The sequence below is a fragment of the Megalops cyprinoides genome, chromosome 12 (assembly GCF_013368585.1).
Source record: "Megalops cyprinoides isolate fMegCyp1 chromosome 12, fMegCyp1.pri, whole genome shotgun sequence".
In the NCBI taxonomy this organism is placed as follows: Eukaryota; Metazoa; Chordata; class Actinopteri; order Elopiformes; family Megalopidae; genus Megalops; species Megalops cyprinoides.
In genome coordinates, this window is record NC_050594.1 from 25,589,383 (window position 1) to 25,604,639 (window position 15,257).

A 15,257-nucleotide genomic window follows, 5' to 3' on the forward strand; every position below is an offset into this window, starting at 1 on the left:
AATGCCTACTGTGTGTTACCTCATCTACAACAGATGTCTCAGGTGATTGCCACTTGGAACTGTCCTCATCTGTCTGATTGAGATATTCTTCAAGTTGTCTTTTCATCATGTCCCACCTCAGATTAATGTGTCTTGGAATTGGTTTTCGCAGAACCTTAACTGTTATAACTGAATCACATGTTCATTCTCTTTGAACTGCAGCTGTGGTTAAATTTAGTGTCTCTGTTGGGGCAATAAATACCTCAAAGTCCCTCTTCCAATTAGGCATTCTTTCCTATTTAAAAATGGATGGCTGTTTTCATCATGTCACAAAAATAGCTAGTTTTTTTTCCCCCAGAAGTATCATTTATTTTCACATTGTAACAAGATGTTCTCCCCTCCAGTGTTTGCTCTTGAATCCATCAAATATTTGTGGCTAAAATCTGTGAATGTGAATCGTAAAACCATCAACAGAAGAGATGGTGCCAGTGTGACATGTACAGGAATAGTACATGGTTGTGGTTGTGGTGGCAGTATCTAAGAACACATTATGAATTTGTGTTTATGGAATTTGTGAAATACCTCAAACTTGGTTGTGTATGCAAAAGTACCTAATCCAAAAGGAGTCATTTATGCCAAGTAGTTAAGACTTGTTTTGTGGAATAGAAATGAAATGATAACAAGAAATAAAATTTGAAACAACTGATTTTGTACATTCATGGAAAACTATTTTCTGACTCATGACTAATTTTGTGACAGCAGACAGGCTTGGTGAATATTGCGGACACCTGAATGTTTTCTCTTTTTATATTAAAATGGAAGAGATCCAAATGAACTATGATAAAGTCGAATGTACTGGTGTTTTCAGTGTCTTGACTGTGAGTACTCTGTCCTTCTGTTCACAGAATGATCCCGCCTACAAGCAAAAACTTCCTGGTGAATAACCTGGCGGCAGGAACACTTTATGACCTGTGCGTTTTAGCCATCTACGATGACGGAATCACCTCGCTCACGGCGACCAGGGTGGTGGGCTGTGTCCAGTTCACCACTGAGTCAGAGTACCTTCGCTGCCACTTTATGCAGTCCCAGTTCCTAGGGGGCACCATGATCATCATCATCGGGGGGATCATAGTGGCCTCCGTCCTGGTCTTCATCATCATCCTGATGATCCGCTACAAAGTGTGCAACAATGGTGACCCCGGCAAGGGCACGATGGTCACCAACGTCCACTCCCAGACCAACGGGGCACAGTCGCAAGGGTGCTCTGTCACACCATCCGTGTCCAAGCAGGCAATGGGGCATGAGGGCGACACTTGTCACAAGGCGGCGGCGGCGGCCCCCGACACGGTGACGCACTCTTCCGAAACCTCCCTCCCGGACTGCTCCACTGCTACCTCCATGGTGAGCCAGAGCTGGACCCCCGGCTCCTCCGGTTCTCTGAAGCCAAAGCGCAAGGCCGCGCCAAAGCCCTTCGTGGAGTCCAAAATCGAGGCTGTGCCCAGTGCGGAGACGCAGAACACGAACCGGAATAACTCCACGGCCCTGCAGCAGCCCGCACCGCCGCCCCCGGCCCGCATCAAGGAGACGCCAATCTTCAGAAGAGCACACCCCAGGTCCACCCCTAAATACCTGACCCTGCCTATAGAGGGAGTTAAGGCCAAACGCAGGTACTCTCTAAATGAAGACTTGTCCAAGTATCACTGCTACATTGGCTCCCAAAGGCTGGGCAGCCTGTGGTCCAAGAGGAGTCTCTCCATGAATGGGATGTTGCTCCAGCTGGAAGGCTCTGATATAGATGGTGGGAAAGTAAAATTTTCAAGTTCTGAGTGGATACTGGAAAGCACTGTGTGACTGTGGTCTTTGCAACATTTTATTTTCTTTTCTCCCAAATCCTTTTAGCTTTTTTGGTTTAAGATGGCCAAAAGTGGGTGGATGCTTGCCTTGTAGGAATTTGGAATGCCATCTCTGTGTCCCCTGAAGATGGGCCTTTCCAGCAGGGCTTTGAGTCAACAGCATTGTTGCCTGTGCAACAGTGATCACCTTCATACAAATAATAAAGAAACAAAGCAACAATAAACTCCCACCTATACTTAATTATAATGTATCATGGCAAGAATAAAGTATTGGTGCCTTCCTTTGCATATAAATTGGCCTCTTATAATGACCAGTTGGAAGCACCAACAGAAACCATACTCCCTGACCGGGATGTGGGGTGGGGAGGAATGGAAAAGATTTCACAAAAAAGCCTTTTTACAATGGAAATAACATTTCCTGCATATTATAGAGACAAAAAAATAAAAAAGACTTGTTACTGGACCTCTTATTAAATTGATATTTTTTAAAAGAAAAAAAAAACAAGCTTTCTTTTCAGTGACACTGATATTGCCTTTGTTTTAAGGCACAAAAGATCCCTGTACAAAAAGACAACATCCTCTGTGTTGTTATGTTGTGTAAAATAAAAAAATGAAGTAAGTATACCCAAATGTTGTCATGGTGATAACTGCATTCACAAACTCAAATAAACTGAAGTCTCAAACTCAAGTAACTCTGAGGATGAAAGGTAATCCCGGATCGCATTTCAAGTACCTTTGTCTATATGTTAGTATTAAGAGTGAACACTATGGCAGTTGAAATTTAAAGTTACATGTTCATTATGAATAATCACTCGTGAGATTCCACATACCTATGTGCAGATCTATATGGGGGCAGTATTATCTGTCAAAAAGGACAAAGAAGTAATCAAGGTTAATATGACCAAATATGGAGACTAATTTATAAAGTAGACATTTAAAGGGACACATTTGCTAAACAGTCTGTGTGGGGTTTTTAGATGTAAATGCATCACTATCTGTTTGCAATATAAAATTATTGAAAAAGATGTAATGGCTCAAAGTCATAACCAAGAACTGATTTTCTGAGATGATTCTAAACTGTCACTCCATGCTTAATGCTGACATACAAATTCATTTATGGGATGAAACCTGCTAACACTGCATGGAGATTATTTAAATTCTGTCAGATAACTATTCTGTTAGATGTAATTAAGGGCTTCATCTATCACAAAATTTACTTTTTATGTAAAGGTTTTATCACTTGTAAGGATGTTGTGTTAGGTGGCTGATGATGCTGTGACGTATTTAATGCAAGGAAGAAGTGATCTTGACCATTACAGCTGTCATTGCAGCAAGCAGGAGACATCACAGATAAAGAAGAATACGAGCACAGAGGGTCCTTTTCCGAGTTGTGAGGATCAAGTAATTCATAAATAGGGGCTTAGTAGCCATACTATTATCAAATTACTTGGTGAAATTTAAAATGGCATTGAACCAAATACTCAAAGGTACAGCAGTCTGCCATCAATGGTGAAGCTTCATGCCACATGACACTTTCTTCCGCCCAGGTCTTATCAATGCACAGTGGCCTCAGTGGCTGGTGGTCTGCATTTTGCAGTGCTCTGACCAGAGTGGTGCACATGCACAGTGCCGGATTTAGGTATGGGAGACATGGACAGCCGCCCAGGGTGGCATCTTTCTGGGGGTGGCACGGGGCGCCCGCACAAAAAAATTCGGCATGGTGACATTTGCACTATTGCTTTTCTATCACTCATTTGCACATCACGTCAATGATATAATGTCACCGTGTGGGTCAATTAACCTTGTCAGAGTGGGCGTCCTGATTCTAGTTTGTGAGCTAGGCAGGCTACTGCCTGGGAAGGTCTCCCACTCAGAAGTACGAGATGGGGAGCGGGGCGGGGGTAGGTTGACCTCGGGTCTCCCCACTGGAAGCCCGAGGTAGGGGGTGTGGGGGAATCTATCAAATAGCGCACCTCTAACTTTGCACAGTACTAATGCAATTAGTAAACTCAGTCACACTACGAAATGCTACCAAATAAACCACAATTCATTCATAATACTGTGAACATTTAGTTTGCATGTAGTTGCATTTTTTTCTGGTTTGTGCGAAATCGTTAAGAAAAATATAAAACCAGTCTGCACACCACCAAGGTGAATTGGTTTAGTCTTGATGCTTGGTTGACAGTGTTGGGGGATGGGTAATGTATTAATGCTTGAGTGCCAAATTAACATGAATGGATAACAAAAGGTCAGGTGCCCAGTTTAGGAAAAAGAGGACAGAAGAATAGGAGAAACGCGCAAAAGATAGAGGTATGCAGCTATGTCATCTCTTTATGAGAATAATATTATGCATGTAATGAAATAGGCTAGTATAACTCTTATGTTTGATAGCCTATGTTGCTATGTTGCTAGTGTGGCAGAGCTGAAGTGAGTAGCTCGTGTGAGCTACTCGTGTCCTGACTAAAGCATGTGGGGTAGCGGATAGCAAGTAGCCGAGCAGTTGCATCGGTTATGTCACTCCCTGAGACCTGGTTAACTACGGTTGTTGCCGACAGGCTGGGGGCACTGAAGGGGAGGTTCGACCACGGTGCTATACAAGCTAGAACCGCCATTGCACATACATATCCCCACTAGGAGAGAGAAGGTCCAATGTGTGTGAGAACAGATCTGTACAACTGCTGATTTTCAAAACATTCTAGATACTGTAGAGTGCACACATATTTCACTGGTTCCTCCTTCTCCCCAATAACCATCTATACAGAAACAGAAAGCATACAACATACTGTCTATCACCATACAGACTGGGTTGAGAGAAGAGCCACCAGGAGACAGAGGTGACAGAAAGTTCCATACATTTCTGTGCGTCCTCCAGTCATTGGTTAAGGGGTATTAATGACATTTACCCCTTCTTTTGTCTTGTTCTTTCTATGACGATTGACCTCATAGCGGTCTGAAGGTTTTACTTTGGCGCCACTCAATATTTATGTATTCTGATGGTTGCAAATTTTGAAAGTGGGTGTGTTTCTTTGACTACATAATTGCCTCTGATGTTAGCAATTGATTCTTAAAAATGTCTACAAATGAAATCAAGTTGCATAATGTTTTTTTCAGGCCACGCCTTTCCCTTACTTCATCTGCCCTTAAGTGTTTTTTGCCATGTACTGATGATTGTTATTTAAGACTAGTTATGAGCTCACAATATTTGGCGTATGGATCATTACATTACATCATTTTCTATGTTGTTAAGAAATAATTTAGTTGTAAAGCAGAATGGGTGCACGTTATGTATGCCTGTTCTGCCCACAGCCAATAAATAATGCTTAATGTGATAAATGTTGCAATACAGGAAAATGGAAGCTATAATTACATACATTCCGTGCTCGAAAAGTTATGGTACTTATCAAATAAAATGCAGTCTTAACAGAGGCCATGGAATTTAACAATAAAAACCTAATTAAAAGCTAACTAAGCTATTTGAACTGAGTTGTGGAAGGTCAAAAAATCAATGCAAGAAATGCAACAAAGTGGAGGTACGTGATGCCAAAATCCTGACCCAGGCCTCAGTATAATGCACTCTGTGTTAGGTGTGGCATCTAATAGATTATTATTTCTAATTGAGCACAACATGATGAAATGAAAGTCTGCCCAAAGAAATTAACACATTTGACAATGACTTGCCTGTACAGTCTGTGGTTCCATTTTAATATTTCAATTTGTGGTGAAGAAAAACTCATCATGACAGTTTTGATATGTGAAGTTACATCCATTATTATTATTATTATTTATTATTTATTATTATTATTATTATTATTTCTCAGTGCTTTAAACATCTTTTCCTGTACCTCCCTATTTCCTTCCCATTGCTTCCTTTATTCCTTTTGCTTTATCTATTATTAACATATCATCCAGACACTAGTGATGAGAGTAGCCCATTTAAAAAGGCTTTGATGACCTTCCTTTGGCATACTTCAGGCACCAATACGCTGTATTGTAAGTAGCTTTGCAGATATCACTCCCCTTCCCCCATATGGCCCTCTGAGGCAGGGCTGATCTCATGTGATGCTTCACCACACTGGGGAAGGCCGCAGCCCTGGTGACGCAGAGAGGCCGCTGTCAAAGTAAAGTTGATGGCAATGATCTTTTAATGAGCCAGATTCTAATTATTCTCTCCTCCCTTTCCGTATGACTTGTTAATGAGTGTATGTCAATGTGACAGTGTTGAAAGGCACCACTCCTCCTGAGGCCATTCATTTCACACAAATATTGTACTGACTCATTTCCTGCTAGCTACACATTAAAGCACTGAGAGGGTGCTATGTGGTACTGCATCATGTTCATTTCTGAGGAAAAAAAAAACAATTGAAACTCATTTCCTTTGCCTATCAATGCTTTGTCACAGTGCTCTTCATTGCAAAGAAGTACAAAGCGTGTACATGTAGATGGGAGTTCAAGACTGATTTTATTTTTGTTTTCTCATTTGTTTTGTTTAATCTATTGCTTATGTTGTCCCCTATTCTCTGTGTTACATCAGAAGATTTAAAAAATGGCTTGTCTTTATGGTCTCGACAAAAATATATATCTTATCATTTCACATTATCACAGACAGGGTCTTTCTGTCTGCATGGCCATCTTTAAAAACACAAATCATCCTTCTGTCATGAAATACTTACATATTATATGAGGTAAGAGTTGGGAGGTTCTGTTATGCACATGCAAAGTCTGACTGGGAACTTAATTGACCCATATGGGAGATGTGCTTTTGGGGTGATGTTTCCCCAAAATGAGGGTGTGTCTTACCAAGATATGCACATTGTGACCCATAACTAAAGACAGCTTTCTCTCTGTAACCCTTGTGCAAACAAAAAGTTGGAACAAAATTTCTCCACAGGGGCGAACTTATATAACATCAACATCATTTGCAGTTAGATGAGTTGCTTGCAGTTAGAATACACTTAGAAATTGAACTTTGTTGTCTACAGTACATAAGGTGTAGAAATCAGCTTCAAATAATACAGCTGGACTGGTTTTCATTGTAGGGAATGAAATAATTCTGAACCCCCTTCCCCATATGTATTTTTATGTTTTGTTTCTGTAATATTCTTTACATATTGCACCCTGTACAATCATAATGGTATATGATTGAATTAATATAAAATACTGCATTGATTGATTGTGAGTCATTTGATCACATGAACAGATTTCAAAGGGAAATTTGTTATTATAATTTATTGTTGTTCTATTAATAAGATCATTAATTTGACCATTAGTTTACATCGGTCCTAAAATGGTGAGATGACTTTATATCCTCATCCTATGCATGTAACTGTGCATCTCCCATTTTAAGAGATACATACCTATGTAACTTCTGAACACCAAAATGTTAAATCCACGCACTGAGGTGCAGAGAAAAAGTGCTCAACATTTTCAGATCAGAATCAGTTCCATGTAAAGCATCTGGAGTTAATCTAAATATTTTATTTCAATGGATCTTGAGGGAATATAGTCAAGAGGACTTAAATTAGGTTAAACTGAGCTGGTATACGCTTGGTCCAGACCATTGAGGAGCGATACTGATTTTACTGTTCTCAAGAGGGACCTTGCAATTAGCTGGAATTTGTAATAGATGATGGATCAAAGTTTTGGTGAGATCATTAAGGTTGAGAAACATACATAAAGCCCGTACATTAATAACCTCATACAGTATACAGAAATATATCCATATATTTTAGAATTTTTTAATGAGAAATGCGGACTTGCTGACTTCACAAGGCTTTGGCATGGCTTCACTCTGTAAAGTGAAGATACTGCAAGAGCTTGATTAACCCGCTGTCTGGGGGCCCAGTATGCATTGACATAATTCCTGATGTATCACTCAGCTTTGGGGGTTGAAGTGTGGACTTTTCTCACCTTTCCCACCACAGCACCTGATTAATTATATCCATACTACGCAGGACAGGGAGTCAGTGTGACAGAGGCATAGCTCCTCTGTATGTGTCACCTGCACACTTTGATCCGACAGAGCCACATAGGCTGATTTAATTAAGCTTCGATAAAATATGAACAGGGTTCTAAATCAACATGAAGCCAGCTGACACAAACAGCAAGTTTTATTTTTGTTTTGTTTTGTTTTCTACCAGACTTTACATGGCAAGTCTTCAATTTCAGCTCAATTGTTCTTGGAAACGGGATGGTTTTGACACTGGGTTGATTTATTGTACTGGCTATGAATGATGTTTCGTGTTACAGCAATTTTTAGAAAATATAATGCTGCGTCAAGTCGTCCAGTCGCGTCTGCCATCTTGTATAAAACTACAAGGACGCTATAGCTGTCATGCATCACAATGTATCTAAATGCTGCTACTCAGCTACTCTCCATTTCAGAATCATCAATATGCACATCCCTCAGGTGCCCTCGCAGGAGATAGGATAAAGATAGGATAACGCAGGAAATAGGATAACCGTGATTGAAAATATCCACAGAAATCATTTTAATCAATAAATATCTATGACTATGTGTCACATGCTGTCTCTCCCTGTTTTGCAAGTATAGAACAGATGTGCTCATTCCAAAAGGTAAATTAAAAGTCATTACCTCAAGTTATGTTTACGACTTAAAATCTAATGACCCCTCAACAGTTTTTTTTTAGTCATTGGAATACTTCACTGGTTGAAAAAATGGGATAGCAGTTATGAAGTGTAATGCGTTTGTGGTGCACAGCAGCAGAGTAACATTGCAATGTTCAATGGATCAGTGGCACACGTCTGGCCACCTGGTGCCAGAATCAACAGATGGGAGTGTTGAGCTGATTTAATTCCTGTAAACCCCTTCACTCCAGTAGTCAAGAAGGAACTCTTTTGGATTATCAACCATCTGTATTGTCTCACTTTGTATGCACGTACAAATACATACATTCTCTACACAGATACACCAAAGGAAATGTATTATTATTATTATTAGTAGTAGTAGTAGTAGTAGTAGTAGTAATACTAGTACTAGTAGTAGTAATAGTACTAACAGCATATACACATGCACAACATTTACGCTCTTTGAACTTTGGTAAAAAGTTTTAAATGTTTTATCACCATCAAATTTCAGGGTGCATAATGGTCTTCATGCCCAAAAAGGACTTGTTAAAGCTCCCAAAAACAGCAAGACCAGGTTTTCCTACAAGAGAGCCAAGGAAAATGGTTGTGCATTACTAGACCTGGATAGTCGGAGTACTGAATCCTCAAGAATTGAAGGTGATTAAACAGTTCCCCTCCACAAACCTGGGTACAAAGTACTCCCTGGTGAAAAATATGGTAGTGAATCTTGAGTGAAACTATAAAAAAACATAGATTATCAATCTCTGTGTGTCACATTTTCTAATTTCCACTCTCTGTATGAAAAAACAATAATGAATCAAGCAAATAATCATTGTTGGTCAATGATTGAAACACTGATAGCCAAACACAATATAAATACAATACCTCTTATTCTATCATGATGTAAAATTATTCAAACTTTTTTAAAGGGTTAATGAACAGCTTGGTTGTGGTGAAGTGCTATTTTGCTAAGTAACCATTTTAAAGCAGAAAAAATGTTATTTTTGTCAGTTTCCTCTGTGAGTACCTTCCAAAGTCCTTAGGCCCCTGTTATAATGCATGGGTTTTACTGCACACTACAAGACATCCTATCATATATTTAATACAAATAAATAAAGAATAAAGTGGCAGTAGGATTAAATATGTATAGGATTTCTGAGCTGGTACCCTGTGGCTCTGACACATTGATTTTTAGCTATGAACCTGTATTTTCTCAAAATATCTGCGAGCAAGTTTCATTTATTTGTTCATTTGATTCAAACAAACTGGCAGTGTTATTCCTGCCTTATGCATAGTAACCTGAGGGATGCCAAGGGAAACCAGATAAGGATGTCTGATAACTGATATATTGACTGATAAATGACTTACTCTCAAATGATATAACATTCAAGACATTACTTTATTTGCCTAGGAGGGATCCGTTTTTAGGTTGACTTAGGTGGGAAGGCTCACATTTTACGTTCATGTCATTTGACATTATCCCACCTAGCTATTTCACGGAATCAGTTCAGATGACTAAACATTCCTTGCTCAAGGGCATATGTGCCCCACCTTGGATTCAAACTTGTAAACCAAGCCCCTATTCACTATCATGATAAAATCATTTTGAAAGTTTTAAACTTAATTCCTAAGTTGTCATAGAACAAATATGCATGTATGCAATAACTATTACATCATTTTATTTTATTGCACTCATTTCATCAAAAGTTAAAAACAACAGAGACAGATCTGCATAATGTGTTGCAAATTGTTCCAAGACTTCCATGCAAAACATCAATTTTAAAAATGCATGCATAAAAACAACATCATTTATCTTATATTGAAAAGTTACAATAGTTTGTGCAAGGTATTTTTTTTTTGTTCTGTTTTTTTTGATAATCATAAACTGCATGAAGCAAATATTCAACATGATTCTCTCAGTTAACTTGATCCAAAGATAATTCACTCAAAAACAGAAAATTATGCACGTTTTGACAAAAAAGGACAAGGGATACAAAAAATGCTTTAAAACAATAATGCAATGATTCACAGTTGTTCGAAAGTTGAAAACATTGAAAATATACAATAGATATCTAAACAGAATGGAGTGCATAGAGGAGGGAGAACATTTGACAGATGTGGATGTAGTCCCTTAACAAACAGAATGGTGGAAGCTCTATGTACAGTTGATGCCTATTGCCATTAACTTATACAGTATATCTGAAATATAATGCAACATTTGCTTATGTACACTTGGGTGTACTGACATCTCATGATTCTGTCACTTATGCATAGTTATTCCTTTGCAAGCAATAAACACCAATCACATTCGGTGATTCCAGCTAGGCAGCCAGCCAAGGGTTGGTGTTCACTTCTCACTTACTCCTCCGCTCTGCTTCAGTTTCAGTGTATACTGGTCAAACCTTCTGATTCAAAATAATGCCAAAGTTCCAAAGTTCCAAAGGAATATTCCACTGAAGCATTTTCAGACAATCCCTACGCAATTGACAAAACCTAGCCAATCCAGTCCCATACATGAATATAAACTAACCCCACTCATCACCTCCCATCTGTGTCAGCTGTTCTCAGCATCCCCTTTTTCTTTTCCTTGATTATGATGTCCATATGGGGGGGGGGGGGGGGGGGGGGTCAACAGCCTCAGCCCACAACCAGGTAAGATCCCTATGTCGGACTCCAAGCCAAATAAAAGTACCGTTATGATCACATCACACACAAACTACAGGCTTTGATTGTATGGATTTTTTTAATCTACTGAGACTTTGTGATCATTGTTTTTCAGACAAGATTATCAGACACCATTGCAGTTTGACAACGAAGATTCAACTTCTCAAGCCTCTACACATGCATCAGATATTTGGCACATATGTGAGTTTTGGGTCTGTACGCCTCACTAATGTATACTTCCAATATGGAGCAATTAACAGCCATTGTCATGTCTAGCATTTTACCAATGGGATGGAAATTTGGATCATTGTGATGGAAGTCGCTCTGGATAAGAGCGTCTGCTAAATGCATGTAATGTAATGTAATGTAATGGATCAATTTGAATTATTTGATTATTTTGGTAACATGCACTGGCCACTCTCAAAAACACTAGTTCATATGCTTAGTATAGCTGTATTTTAGCTGTGGGGATACTGCTGGGTTGGAATTGAAATTAGCCGACATCAAGGGGTTGGAAATTAGGGTATAAAATTTACTTTAGCTCAATTCAGATTGAATTCAGATAAACTCCCCACACTCTTGTTCACACTTTCCATCCATAGTCTTTACCAACCATCAGTATTTCTTAATTTTGCCATTACTATAATACTAGACAAAATCATAAACAGATTGGTAAACATCATAGGGAATTATGATATGCAATTGCATGACAGGGCGCTGCATGTGCTATGGTAATGGAACACTATCAGAGCGGGAGAGAGGAATGACGCTCCGCTCCTACTTCTCCTCTCTCCAGGCATGCTCTGCTCACACTCTGCTCCTCTCATATACCCCACCCCAGTGCAGATAATGTCATAGACTTTGAGTTATAACTCCTCACTCAGAATCTCTCATGATCCCATTCAGTCCAGCAAAGCTACGCTTCTCAAGGTGGGGGTCGTAAGACTGCAGGAAACTGCATTTAGATAGATGAACCAGAGATTAAAATTAAACATGTGTCTTAGGAGTCTATTGAAAAAATCTCTAGACTACTGCATTTGTCAGCCATGCAACAAAAATATCAACTTAATTGCCTTTGTTTCAGAGTCCTGTATCAGTCACAGTTGTGCTCTATTGTGGTGGTAACTGTTATCATAACTCAATATTGCATACATGGGTGGCAGTGTAACATAGTGGTAAGGCAGAAGACTTGTAACTGAGAGGTTGCCAGTTTGATTTCCCAATGAGGAACTGCTGTTGTACCCTTGGGCAAGGTATTTAACCCAGAATTGCTAATGGTGGCTACCTGGAAAGACAGCTAATTAGGCAAGTAATTTCTATATAGCAACTGAAAGCTATTTTTAAAGTTATTTTAAAGATTTCTTCATCAACATCTCCATAACTCAGCGTAAAGGTTTAAATGTCAGGATTTGTGGGGAGAGGACCCAGGCACAGACAGTATGCAGTATGAAAAGGCAATTCTTTAATGATAAGTCCAAAAATCTCAACCAAAATCGAAGTCTGATACTCAGTCTGAGCCAGAAACCAAAAATCCAATGGAAAACAGACAATATCCAAAAACAGCAGGCAAAGGAGAAATCTGGGGCAAGCAGAAACAGAGCAGGGAAAACAAACGGCAGGAACCAAACAGCTAAGACACTGAGACGATCAGGCAAAGAACAAAGGAAACAGCAGGGTGTACGTAGGCAGGGAGATGCTGAGAGGACGAGACACAGGTGTGCGGAACAGGCTTCAGGTGATGGGCGTGGCCGAGGAACAACACGGCGGGGAGGCAGGCGGAACAAGGAAACACAAGGACCTGTAAACAAAAACAGACACACCCACACAGACAGACAGGGAAAAACACAGAACAGGAGGGCCTCAAGCGGAGGTCCGGACAGTAATAAAACCAGACAGAAACAAACAAACAAAAAGCTCATATTCATTCTTATGGTCCATAGTGAGGTACACTAATAGCATCAATTCATCCTTCAGTATCTGTGCAGTCCATAAATAAGCAAGCTCTCAATCCTCCCAGACGTAATCCAAGTGCTTGACATGTTGTTGATCTAATGCTGGCATTTGCTGGAAGCTGACCTTGATGGGTCTGAAGATATATTAAAAATGCAAACATAATAATCCAGCCTTACACAAACAACACAGCAGCCCCGTCCTTTGGCATCAGTTCAATGAGTTTACACAGTAAAAAAACACCATCTACCCTAATACCAAGCTTTGCTTCCTTACCCCTTTTTATATGAATCTGGCTGCAGTAAAACCTCTGGAGTGAAGTGTAAAATCCTCAAACAATGCAAATATCCACCCATTAGCTATATTTGACAGTGAATGTTGGTGCTTTAAAATGATTAGTTGTCTATTTGCTCTTTGGCTTTTTTCTTTGGCTCTTTGGTCTTTTCGCAGCCAACAAGATTCCTCATATTTTTCCAATCCATCTGAGCTCTCCTATCTACAGGGAAGTTGTTTACAAAATTGATAATGCCAAGAAATATGTTATGTAAGCCTTTAATTGAATAATTACAGAGAGCTTTGTCACCTGTTATCAAACCTTAAACAAACAGCCCTAATGCTGTGCAGCATTACATGTTTTATTGATTTTTAATTTATCCCCAATTACCCGCATTTTTGAAACATGCAGCTAACAAATAATCCTCAGAAGATGTAGGCTATGTACACACAAATGTTGTGGCTCGACATCCATGATAACTAACCCCAACCAATGCTGTGTATGCTTGTCCACATTCAAAGGCTAGCATTGAGTGAGATTGCCAGCCGTTTTATGCAGACATGAATCTCACATCCAATCCTGCCAACAGTGTCACATGAGACATATTACATAACTGGAGAGAGAGGTGTCCCAATACCATGTGATACTGGTGGCATGGTTAGCTGTGACATTCATTCATCATTGAATGCAGTTATGCCATGTATCCTGCACACTGTACTGTATTATGAATGCTTAAAGCAGATGATACACAGGTCTTATGTACAGTCAGGTCCAGAATTATTGATAAAAATGAAGAAACCAGGCTGCATATAATACACAACACAGATAATAATATATGTGCTATGATCAAACATATATGAACACTACATACTTTTATTTCAATACATTTATTCTCATGTTTTGTTTTTATTATTTCGTTATTAAGTTTGCATTTTTTCTGAAAACCATAGGTGTCAAAATTATTGGCACCCCTAACAATTATTGTAAATAAAATCAAACAAAACAAAGTTCAAATGGAAATAAAATTTTGCTTAATTAAGTTAATCTCAGTCTAAAGAAACTATATTTTGTTGTTTCATCACTTCCTATTTTACTAGGGTATAAAAATGTGATAACATGCATACAAAATCCCTTTGTGATCCATCACCATGTGAAAAGCCAAAGAAACTGTCAATTCAGAGACAGATGGTAATTGACATTCACAAGTCTGGTAATGAGTACAGAAAATACATAAACAGTTAAACATACCACTTAACCACTTGTAAGGACTGTAATAGAATATTTAAAACATATGGAATGGTTGCAAACTTGCAAGGAACAGGGAGCAAGTGCATGTTGTCCCCACAAACAGGGAGGTGAGGGAAGCAATAAATAACCCAACGATCATGGTTCAAGAATTGCAGAGCTTGGTTGCATCTTGACATCACCATGTCTCTAAAACAGCCATAAGATGCCACCTCCATACCAACAAACTCTATGGAGGCTTAGCACAAAGAAAACCCTCACTGAGCAGGAGAAACGAAATCTGGAGTTTGCCAAATGTCATTAGAATTATGACTAGAAGAGAGTCCTATAGTCAGATGAGACAAAAACTGAACACACGCTTTCCCTCTTTGGGGGCAAAAGAGGAATGCATGTAAGGAGAAGCACCTCATACCTACTGTCAATATGGGGGTGATTGATGTTTTGGGGATGTTTTGCTGTCAGTGGTCCAGGGGCAGTAGTTACGATCAATGGTATGATGAAGTACCAGGAAATTTTTGGCTGACAATCTGGTTGTCTCTGCTAGGAGGCTGAGACTTGGTTGTAGGTGGATTTTCCAACAGGATAATGTCCCCAAACATACATCAAAATCCATACAGAAATAGTTAAGTGAAAACAAAATCCATGTTCTGCAATGTACACCTCAGTCTCCGCACTTAAATCATATCAAAAACCTGTGGTCAGAACTG

The 15,257-nt window shown here is 39.3% G+C and overlaps 1 protein-coding gene across 1 annotated transcript in view; it reads left to right on the plus strand.

The window, feature by feature from the left end:
• Positions 1-2,280, plus strand: part of lrfn5a (leucine rich repeat and fibronectin type III domain containing 5a) — a 37,211-nt gene extending 34,931 nt beyond the window's left edge. Inside the window, exon 3 of the mRNA XM_036542154.1 lies at positions 885-2,280. Within this exon, the coding sequence (XP_036398047.1) occupies positions 885-1,830 (946 nt within the window). The 3' untranslated portion in view covers positions 1,831-2,280. The remainder of the gene's footprint in view (positions 1-884) is intronic.
• The last annotated feature ends 12,977 nt before the right edge of the window (positions 2,281-15,257 follow it).